Source organism: Cupressus sempervirens, chromosome 1, assembly GCF_028749045.1.
Source record: "Cupressus sempervirens isolate cs-2001-9-10 chromosome 1, ASM2874904v1, whole genome shotgun sequence".
NCBI classification, from domain to species: domain Eukaryota; kingdom Viridiplantae; phylum Streptophyta; class Pinopsida; order Cupressales; family Cupressaceae; genus Cupressus; species Cupressus sempervirens.
This window is the reverse complement of record NC_143118.1, coordinates 11,822,107-11,834,309: the sequence shown is the minus strand read 5'-3', so window position 1 is coordinate 11,834,309 and position 12,203 is coordinate 11,822,107. Positions and strand designations below refer to the sequence as shown.

The window sequence follows — 12,203 nt, the reverse complement described above, 5'->3', positions numbered from 1 at the left end:
GGTATACTATTCTCCTTAATCCCAAAAGTATTACAAAATTCTTTAAAGTTTTCAGAGACATATTCTCCGGCAATATTCGACCTTAGGGTTTAAATTCTTTTCTTAGTCACATTTTCAGCTAAGGCTTTGAATTATTTAAATTTAGCTAATATTTCATTTGATTCTTTAAGCTTAACAAAATAAATCTAAGCCTTTCTGGATTATTCATTAACAAAAATTATATAGTACAAAAAACCTCCTAAGGAGGGTACTGTCATTGGTCCACATAAATCAGTGCGAATAAGTTCAAGCACATAAATCAGTGTGAATAAGTTCAAGTACTGATTTATGTGGACCAATGACAGTACCATATAATTAGTTGAGCCCTATAACAAATTTTTCTTTAGAGGGTAGGGCACGAAATTAAGATGTCCTAGCCTTCTATGCCAAATTAACACCATGAGTCAAGGCTTGATTTTGAACATTACATAGTTTATTCAAACATCCATCTCGAACTCCTATAGTATAAGCATTCTTGATGTTAGAGTTCTTAGGCCAAGTAAGAGCTTTCCCTTTCAAGAAGGTGATATGGTGCCCTTTGCCTTCTAGGGTTGAGCTGGATACCAGATTTCTTTTGATTTCTAGTACACATAGCACTCCAGCTAGTTGCAAAGAAACTCATGGCTTTTAGTCGGATAGTGTAGGTCCCAATTCCTTTCACAGGATGTGTGGAGTTATCTCCAATAGCGACGACCATTTGAATTTTCATCAAGACTATGTAGTTGTTGTTTGAAATTGGTTATACAACGGGATAGTCCACTGTCTATGACCCATGTATTTTTATTGGTCATTAATTCACTTGATAATGCTGAGTAGAATACCATTCTTTCAATTTCCTTGACTTCTGCTATGGAGGCTTGGATCTTCAGTCTTTCATGACATTTTACAGTGAGATGTCTGAACTTATCACATCTATAGCATTGTGCTTTAGACATATCCCTCTTCTTCTTGAATGAATGTTTATTGTTGTCATCTTTTTTCCTCTTTTGTTTTAAGTTTCCTTTCTTTCCTTTCTTGTTGGAATTTGTATTTAACACTTGAATCTCTTTGCTAGATTTATTCATAATGATTCCATTGCTGATCAACCCTGACTCCTTTAAAATACAATCAGTTTTTAAACGATCAAACTTTGGAAGTTTGGATTGGGCACTTATTCCTTGTATGAATGATTCCCAGGATGTGGGAAGTCCATTTAGAGCCAACATTGTTAATTCTATATTGTCATTATATGTTTAATTGTGGATAATTGTTCCCTTAATTCAGTTATCCTTATAAAATAAGATCTAAGATCTAAGATCTCAGATTAATGATGCAGTTGTTGCTTTAGTGCCAGGACTCGACTACTATTGCTAAACTTGTACATGTTCTCTAAGAAGGTAAACATGTCATGAGCAGTGTCTAATCTTGACATGATTCTTTACTGAGTCTACCAGGATCTTCATGGCTTTATTATTATTCCTTTTCCATTGAGTTTTCTCAGTCTCATCATCCGGTACTGATATAGCATCTTCTACATATGAATCTAATTTGTGTTTTCCAAAGTGTCATCATTAATCTGAGTTTCTATGAGACAAAGTTTGCAGCACCTTCAAGTCTGTTTTCAAATCTACTCCATTCACCATGATTGCTAATTAATTGCAAACTCCTTTTGATGATGTTTTAGATTTTCTTAGATTGTATATGCTATTGGTATTATTTATAAACTTGGCTCTGATACCATGTTAAGGAAATAGGATCAGTGGTAATACCCGTATTCAATTTAACATATACTTAATCTGCAGAATATTAGCTCACAAAATAACTTTCATAATGATATGACTAACTCATATATATATATATATAAAATTTAAATCAAATTTCCACAATATTGAATAATACTGAATTATCAATTATGAGTTAGACTGGTGCAACTCGGATATCACTGCCTTTTAATTTCTGCATTTTCAAGTGCAGCAGTTATTTATTATATATACATAACTGTAGGGACATGTCTCATGTAGAGGTATGTCTCTACGTTGCTAAAGCCACGTAGGACATGTCCTACCTGGTACATGCCCCTTTATAACCAAGCAGCAATTCATAATTAATACCGGAGGTGCCTTTACATATAGTGTGTGATCTGTTCTGTGCGTTAATCACAATGCACCTAACACAGAACTAATCGTGGATTATATATGACCCGATCACCATGCAATTTACATACTACTGATCGGGTGTTTATATACGGCCCAATCTACTATATTAAATCGGTAACTGCAGTACTATATACACAGATGTATGATTTGATCATATTGAATAAACCTCCTTATTAGTAATGATTAGATATTATAACTTTTAATATGCGCGTGTGTGTAAATTTTCTAATAATTATTAGTCAAGGGTAACAATGATTAACTAATTAAATATAGTTTATCTCTGATCAAATAAATCCAACTGAAGCTACAACATTAACAAAACATTTCTCATTGATCTTTTGTCTCATAGATGCCTTTTTAGGCGCTTCCATTTGATCATCTGAGTGTTGTCTCTTTCCAATTGCTCATCAAGCTTCTCTGAACTAGATATGAATTTGTCTTTGAACTCTCTAGCAATAACAAGCTCTCTTGTAAGAGTTTCATTTATACTTTCAAGATCTATAATCATCTTTCTAAGCTTGTCATCATGATATTGGGCCTTTTGAATAAGATGTGTGTTCTTCCTTCCTTCTATTTTCTATTTTAGTATCCTCGCCCTAGTTACCATTTCATGATTTACCCTTTCACATCCTTCTATCTTCTTTTCCAAGAATTGCTCAAGATTTTGTCTTTTGCAAGTTGCTCACATTTACTAGATAAGACTTTTGAATCATCATTGCTTTCTTTTTGCTGTAGCTGTTCAACAAGATCTTTCCTCTTTTCCATAGATTTATTCAAATTTGATCCTTCAATTTTTTAATGTAACCCTAGGCATCTCTTAATTCTTTTCAAAACAATAACTTCTTCCTTGGTTTCATCAATATCTTCAAGTGCAACCTTAAGCTATTTCTGCCTGAATCATCCATCAATACCTTCCTCAAGTTGTTAGGCTTCCTGTGAGGCACCATGCTCTGATACTAATTGTCAGTATTAAGGAATACTGGGGCTGGGGGGCGGTGAATCAGCATTCTCCAACTTTTAACTTTAGTAATCTGATTCTTCAACCACAAAGCAATTGAAATGAAAAGTAAACAATTGAAACATAGAGCAAATATCTGCAACATCATAACACCGTGTTTTTTATAATGAAAACCCTGTTAAGAGGAAAACCATGGTGACTATGGAACCCGCAAATAATTACTTTGTTAAAAGCAATACCCTGTCAAAGGACTTAGTATAAAGATGTATGCACATGCATACAAACACACTGTCTAGAGCACACTGCCTAGATTAAAACATGGGAAGGCTCACTGTCTTACAAAACAAAAGAATACAATCCAGAGTGAACTAGAGATTAGCATCAACTATGCCTGAACAATTCTGTGCAAGTGCATATACTGATCATAAACCAAAGCTCTGTTGTACTGCTCATCTAACCTCGATAATCTGATGCTTTGCATAATTAGCATTCATGTCCATAAAATTATCCTTCTTGATCATCGCCACACTCAATCTTATATACCAAGTTATAAGAACAGACCCTCCTAGTCAGTCTGAAGAACAAAATACATAACATGTAGTATGTCGGGCGAAGCCTTTCACAAAACTTGCTCCATGGACCTCTTCTATTAGGTTGAGTCTATCATTCAGATCTATAAGATTTCCACAATCCATTAACATGAGTTAAAATTTTCTGGATTTGATTCACACAATCAAATCCAGAAAATTTTAACTCATGAGTCTATCATTTCAAACTTCAATACAACTTTTATCATCGACCCGTTAGGATCACTGATTGATCTACCCACTATGACTGTATACGCCTGTATACTGAAAATCCGATACTCAAAACTGTCATAACTCAAGCATCTGACATCACCAACTGGTGCGAAGCTGGAATACGGTAGTATTACCTCCATGAAGCTACTCATTGGTTCGCTATCCAAAACTCACTGTACCTGTCTATACCGAAGCATTTGCTGTGATCTGCTCACTGTCTCTGTTCTGCCGTACTTAGTGAATTTTGTAGTCTAACCTTTAGGTAACTCCAGATCATGACAAATCAGCATCAGAATCATGTAGTGTTGTCATCAATGATAACGTACAAGCCATCAAGCAGTGTCTCTTGCCAACACATGTGGCCCTTCTTATTTTATATCTCTTTATTTGATTGAATAATTATTTTCCTTTCTTTTAGTTAAAACAAAAAATTAACTAAATTTGGAAGATATATGTCAAATTTTATACAAATAGCACATAATATCCAGCATGGGTGGCATATCAAGGTTTTTTGGATTCGCATGGGTACAATATTTGATGTGTATTTGCCACATTGGATATATCCAAATGAAATACAAGGATTTGTACATCTGAGGTGGTACAGAGGAATTTCCGGCTACCCTGCAGGAAGGTAAAGGCTAAGGAAAATTAAATCATGTACTGACTGGGTGCGCAGCATGCCTTCGTGTGTAGAGGAGTGGTGTTTTGATAAATTTTGAAAAGGCTTAACACAAGTTGTATGAAAGAAGATGATTTTGGATAATGAAAGCTGAGTTCATCTGAAGGAACTTGCATTAAAGAATGTGGAGAAACAAATGAGGAAATGTCAACAAAGAAAGTGAGGAAGCACTAGGAAAAGCTTCCATGTAGGAGCTGAAGGTGGCAGGTTAAAAGAAAAAAGAGGTCAAAAGCTAAGGAAATAGTCTTGAATGATAGATGCATAAAAAAGAATAATAATGTGAAAGTAGCCATGATGCAAGCCTTGAAGTAGGCAGAGTTTTCAAGCAATTTTGAGGAAGGAGCATTTCCTCTTCCACGTTGACTTCAAGCTCCATGTCCCCTTAACTCACCTATACCTACCATGACTGGCTTTAGCATTTTCTTCCATCATGGAGCCACCTCCACCCCATGAAGATATTACAATAATAGATAAGACGTCTATTATTAGTTAATGGTTATCTTGTAAATATCTTTAGCTTTAGTTTGCTTTTGTTTTTTGCTTTCTCTGGAATAGAATGTTTCTATTCTTTATGATCGTTTCCTAAGGAAACATCGTCTCATTCTTTTGTATAAATTGACCTTTCGGTCTCTGTTATTAACAAGGAAGTATTTACCAATTACCTCGTAATATGGTATCAGAGCAAGGTTGAATTTTTTTGAAAATAATAATTTCTTATTGAAATTATCTGAACCTTATTTTCGAAATTATTCATTCTCTAAATTATTCAAGCTCGAATCTGCAAAAAATGCGACTTCAGCTTGCTCACATTTGTTATGTTTTGCTCGTTTTTGACTGGAAATCACGAGCCGTGTTTTGCAGTCTTTTTTTCTTGAATCTGCAACAAAAAACGTGTCTGTAACACCATTTTTTGGTTCGAAATCCTCATCTCTACTGCTCTATCAGTCCATCAGTCCTTATTCTGAAAAGAAAAGTCTGATTTTTCACAGAAAATCGACATTTTTCTGCAAATCCGACCTTCAAATCTGCCGACTAGGGTTTTGCTCGAAACCCTAATTTTTTGGGGTTGAACAAATATTTTGTTTGCAGATTCTTGGTGGGTTTTTCGAGAGCTCAACTGGGTTGTCATCCATTTTTTCTGGGTGCCTCGATTTTTGTGCCTCGATTTTTGAGCCAGCGGATTCAAAAAACGACAGCAGATTCCTTCTGAGTTTTTCGAGCTCTCTTCTAGGTCATTCTCTGATTCTTCTGTGTCTTTCGTATTTTTGCCTCGAAGAACGTGCCTTCACAGATTTTCACAGTTTTTCATTGAAAAACGTGTCATGGCATCTCTGACAAATATTCTTCTCGAACATAATTCCAAATTCAATGGTTGCAATTATGGAACCTGGAAGCAGCGCATCATCGCAGTCTTCGAATATCGAAACACCGATTAACTTATTTTGGGTGTTAAGCAGCATCCGACTTCTCCGGGTCCTGATCAAGATACATGGGATTTGAACAATCGAGAGGCAGTAATGCTTCTCAAACTATCCGTAGCTGATGACCAGCTTTCTCAGATTCCATCCGGCAAGACAGCGGCCGAAATCTGGACACATCTAGAAGGTCTTCATGAGACTTCCGACAAGAGCAGAGCCTTCTTTCTGAAAAACACTCTGTTTTCTATTGTCATGGATGAGCGCACCTCGCTCCAGGCACACCTGAATCGGATTCAGGAAATCCGTGATCAGTTACTTGCCATCGGTCGCAAGATGGAGGAAGAGGATATTGTGGTAATCACTCTTCGAAGTTTACCAAAATCCTATGAGCATTTTATCGAGACTCTCAACATCACATCTACTGGTGTTGATCTAAAGTTCCCTGATCTCTGCACCTTGCTGCTTCAACAAGATCGGTGGAAACAACAGTTTGGTAGCAGCTCCAGTTCCACCTCCACTGAGCAAGCCTTTGCTGCGAAATCCTTTCAGAAGGATAAGGGAAAATTTCAGCAACCATCTCAGCAGAAGTCTTCTGCTCCAGCATCTGATGGTACCAGAAAGAAGAACATTCAATGCAACTACTGCCACAAGTATGGTCACATGAAGGTTGAATGTCGGAAATGCTTAGCTGCCCAATCTAAGCAATCAAGTTCGCAACCCAAAGCGAACAGTGCCGAGCACACTAAGCGGGCGGAATTTGCCTTTTACGCCTTCATGGCTAAAAGACCTGCAGATCATGTGCAGTCATCTGCCTGGTACATTGATTCAGGTTCCTCTGGACATTTCACTCACCGCAGAGACTAGTTTACTGACTACCAGCCTTATTCAAATTCTGTTATCTTTGGTGGTGGAGAAGAGTACACGGTTGTTGGTAAAGGCAACATTCAAATTCAGTCTGTTGGGAGGAAGCTCATATTCCTTGATGTGTACTACGTTCCAGGGATGGAACTAAATCTACTCTCGGTCAGTCAGTTGCTGTGACATTCTCCACACTTGGCAGTCACCTTCAGTTCACATCAGTGCACCATCACTGATCGGGCGACTAAGTCTACTGTTGCAGTTGGTCTTGAGGATCATGGTCTTTTCAGACACTGATTCTGGTGATTCTCAAGACTTAGCTATGGCTGCTCGGCGATCTTCCATCAGCACACTTTGGCATCAACGATATGGGCACTTAAATGTGCATTATCTCTCACAACTTGCTCGGGATGAGCTTGTTCTTGGTTTGCCAAAGATTCAAACCCAACACCTTGGAGTTTGTGACGCATGTCAGGCTGGGAAGCAACATCACACACCTTTCCCCAGTGGCGATTCTTGGCGAGCTTCTCAAGTACTTCAGCTTGTTCATGCTGATATCAGTAGAAAAATGTGGGTGTATTTCCTTAAAAAGAAATCCGATGCATTTACTGTATTTCAGAAGTTTAAACCTTTAGTTGAAAAAGAGTCTGGGAAATCTATTATTACTCTTAGATCAGACAATGGGGGGGAATTTTGTTCTAATGTTTTCTCCAGCTTCTTGGATACACATGGCATCCAACGCCAGTTCACCACACCCCACATGCCACAACAGAACAGTGTAGTTGAACGTCGGAACAGGACAATCACCGAGATGGCTCGTTCCATGCTCGAACACAGACATGTTCCGAAGCGTTTTTGGGCAGAAGCAGTTAACACTGCAATTTATTTGTTGAACCGGTCACCCACAGTGGCGGTCAAAGGTAAAACTCCGAAAGAGGCCTGGTCAGGTCGCAAGCCCAGAATCAGTCACCTGAAGGTTTTTGGCTATCTTGCTTTTGTTTGGATCCCTGATGCTTCACGCACCAAGTTGGATGCCAAGAGTCAGAAACTGATGCTTGCTGGATATAGCAGTCTTCACAAAGCCTACCGCCTTATTGATATTGAGACATTTCGTCTCATATACAGCCGCGATGTAGTCTTTGATGAGCAACGAGGACCATTCATGCCTGTTTCTCCTGTTCCTGATCCAGCAGACCAGCCTATGCAGGTTCATGATTTGGGAGTTCGGCTTCCATTAGGTCCACCTAATGGGAGGGCTCTAGTAGCTCCTACAGCTCCAGTCTTGCCAGTGATACCTGTATAGACACCTCCGGCTTCTCCTGCAGGATCACCTCGTTTTGAAGGTGCTTCACCTGAGTTTGATCCAGATTCTTCTAATGAGGATCCTGCTGATCAAGCATCTCCTAGTACTACTGTTGGTCATTCTCCTCTCCGGCCTAAGTGGTGGGCTAAGACACTTGCTGATCTTCATGATGATGAGCTCATTGATGGGAGAACTGCTCGGAAAAAGAGCAAAACTATAGATTCTGTTAACTTTGCTCTTATGGCCAACATTCACAGTGTGTTTGAACCTCAAACATATTCCGAGGCTAAAGGAATTCCAAAGTGGGAACAGGCCATGCAATCTGAACACCAGAGCCTGTTGAAGAACAACACTTGGGTCCTTTCTGATCTTCCCCCAGGGAAGAAACCCATTAGCTGCAAATGGGTCTACAAAATCAAATACAAATCAGATGGTACTTTGGATAAGTACAAAGCTCGTTTAGTGGCAAAGGGCTTTTCTCAGCGTCAAGGCATTGATTATGAGGAGAACTTTGCTCCTACTGCAAAGATGAGCACTATCAGATTAGTCCTAGCCATGACAGCTCAGTTTGGTTGGAAGGTCCATCAGATGGACGTAAAGAGTGCTTTCCTGAATGGTGATCTCCATGAAGAGGTCTACATGACGCAGCCTCCTGGTTTCAAGGTTGCTGGTAAAGACCATCAGGTTCTCAGATTGGTAAAAGCTCTCTATGGTTTGAAGTAGGCCCCTCGGGCATGGTACATCAAGATTGATACGTACCTCAGTAATCAAGGCTTCAAGAGGAGTTCTTCAGACTCAAATCTGTACATCAAGACTACTGACAGTGACATCATCCTTCTGGTTATCTATGTGGATGATCTGATCATCACTGGCAGTTCGGCATCTTTGATTCAGGGAATCAAACAACACTTATGCCAGTCTTTTGATATGACTGACCTTGGGCTCATGCATTATTGCTTAGGTGTTGAAGTTTGGCAACAGTCTTCTGGTATATTCATCTCTCAGTCCAAATATGCCAGGGCCTTGTCAGACAAATTCCGAATGCAGGATTGCAAACCTGCATCTACACCTATGGAGAAAGGTCTCAAGTTATCAGCCAAGTCTGATTCTCCTTCCGTTGATGATACTACGTATAGGCAACTAGTAGGCAGCCTCATCTACCTATCTGCTACTAGGCCTGATATCAGCTTCCCAATCAGCTATATTTCACGCTTTATGACAACTCCTAAGGCTGATCATTGGATGGTAGCAAAGCGTGTGCTTCGTTATGTGAAGGGCACTTCTGATTATAGACTTCTGTATTCTCGGAGTTCTAATCCTAAACTCAGTGGGTTCACAGATTCAGATTGGGCAGGCTCTGTTGATGATAAAAAGTCAACATCTGGATATGTGTTCAGTTTGGGATCCGGTGCAGTCACATGGACCAGCAAGAAGCAGCAGGCAGTTTCTCTCTCTTCTACAGAGGCTGAATACAGAGGGACTGTTAAGGCAGGATGTGAAGCTGTCTAGCTTCGTCGGATGCTTAGGGATATGCAGATGTCACCAGCAGGACCGACTACTCTGTTTATTGATAACGAAGGCGTTATCAAGTTAGCATGGAATCCAGTCTTCCATGAACAAACCAAGCATGTGGATGTTCATTGTCATTACATATGACAGCTGGTTGAAGACGGGACTATAGATCTGCAGTATGTTCCTACCACAAATCAAACTGCAGACATTCTCACCAAGCCTCTTGGTCCTGATAAGTTTGTCAAATTCAGAGGACAGCTTGGTGTGTTAGATAGATTAACCATTAAGGGAGGGTATTACAATAATAGATAAGACGTCTATTATTAGTTAATGGTTATCTTGTAAATATCTTTAGCTTTAGTTTGCTTTCGTTTTTTGCTTTCTCTGGAATAGAATGTTTCTATTCTTTACGATCGTTTCCTAAGGAAACATCGTCTCATTCTTTTGTATAAATTGACCTTTCGGTCTCTGTTATTAACAAGGAAGTATTTACCAATTACCTCGTAATAGAAGAATGGTTCTGCTCTAACTTGTGTTAAGATGCAAGGTAGTGAGCAACTCATTAAGATAATAGTGTAGGCAATTGTACAAGGGGATCAAAGAAGCCAAGTAGATTGGAGGAAAACAAGCTTTCAAGGGCTCAAGCAACTAAACCATCGAGATAAATTCCACATCAGTTTGAACTCTTAGCAACTATACCCAGATAAAGAATAGGCACTTGAAAACTTGGAATTGTGACTTTTACAAACTTGTAGACCATTCATAGGACTAATGCATACTTTAGGTTTTTGCATGTATGATCATAAAAAAATATCACAAACAATTTGATCTCAAGAATTGCAAAGCAGTAAAATTAATGCCCACAAATCCCTTCCATTTATTTAGAAATGTTGAAATAAATATGTATTTCAACAATATATCGGATGCATGTTTCACAATTGTGATTTCTGTATTGATCACAATTATAACAGATGAAACATTCTGATTTCAGCCAGAAAATGGCAGAATCAGAGGACATGGTTAAATAATTACTTAATGACATCATCTCAAGAATTCGTCATGAGTGTGATTATGTTCATCCAAGACATGCACATAATGAACAAACGGTGGCCAGAGAGTTGCGGTCAAACATCTGAATTTAACTCTAGGGTTTCTACTCAAGTGGCATCAATTGCAACGAAAAAAACAAGTTATTATGAGAAGGAAAATGGTAATTGGAATTTGTATTGATTTTTTTGACCAATCATTCCACCACCTAGTTTGGTCACCAAATTGTAGTCAATGGACCATTGATGTTGCATAGCCCTTGCCATCTTTTATGTTAATAACAAAATCAAACAAAGAATTTTATAATCTCTGGAAAGTTCTTGTGACCAACTTTTTTTTAATGTTCTTACTTGATTAGCTTGTCATTATTCTTATTATTTAGTAGTTACCATAATTTAAACATGAAAGCTAATTTTATATTTGTTACAGTTGTACCTAGTCTATCTTATATTATCAAGGTCCATGGGACAGACCACAAGTTTTATCTGTAGATTCTTTTAAATGCGTATTAAAATAAAATAAGCATTGAATTTATTAGTGTAATATTTCTCCATCATAAAATAAATTGCAGCTGCTTGTGTGTAGAGATCTAATATTGGAAAGTTGATATGTTCTGATGCAGGATCAGTCAAGGGCTATCGATATGATCCAGAAAGATTCGAATCTTTCTGATCTCCAGTTGATCCAAGCACCATTAGTTGATGTTGAGATTAGGGGTGTTCCAGCACTAAAATTTATCGGTGACATCATCTGGAAATAAATGCCATTAACCTGAAGTTAGTGATCAAATATGTCTGAAACAAGATTCCTATAGTAGCTGTTGGGTTGATGATGTACATTTATCCCCATTCTCTTCTGAAACCAGCCATTGAGATCATGAAATGTTATATATAATACGGAAAGGAGGAGTCAGGAGTTGCAAATTTTGTAGACGCTCTGATTCTTTATACATGTACATATGAATCCATAAATTACATATGAATTGCATTGTTATGTTTTGTTTTTAATATTACAGAAATTTTGCAAGAAGTGACTGAGAATTTCTGATGCTTGTACATGACTTGGTTGTTAAAGACCCGGCCACCAAATATGATTCTTCATGTATCAAACATATGACCTGGCTTGAAACAGCCCATCAAGATTACAGTCTTACCTATAGTTTATTAGTAAGTAAATACTAAATAGCCCCCTCTATCTTCCCATACATTTTATATACTATTACCTGACTATTGACGAGCAAGCTATATGGTACTGGGGAATCTGACAATGAACCATGCAATGTGTAAAGGTAAGGACTGAATCCACTACATTTTTTTGAGTCGAAAATTTTGTACCTAAGGCCTGTGACGAGTTGCTGAAATGTTTCGGAAATAATTTTATACTACCCTTTAAAATAATTGTTTTTTATTGTTATTTATATTATGATTAGGTAAGATCATGACACTATATGAGTT

At 38.0% G+C, this 12,203-nt stretch overlaps 1 protein-coding gene across 2 annotated transcripts in view; it reads left to right on the top strand.

Annotated features, from left to right (window-relative positions):
• Window positions 1–11,778, top strand: part of LOC149575908 (ATPase GET3B-like) — a 149,152-nt gene extending 137,374 nt beyond the window's left edge. For both annotated transcript variants that reach the window (XM_089815953.1, XM_089815950.1), the window contains exon 11: window positions 11,372–11,778. In XM_089815953.1, the coding sequence (XP_089672079.1) occupies window positions 11,372–11,509 (138 nt within the window). In that variant the 3' untranslated portion in view covers window positions 11,510–11,778. The remainder of the gene's footprint in view (window positions 1–11,371) is intronic.
• The last annotated feature ends 425 nt before the right edge of the window (window positions 11,779–12,203 follow it).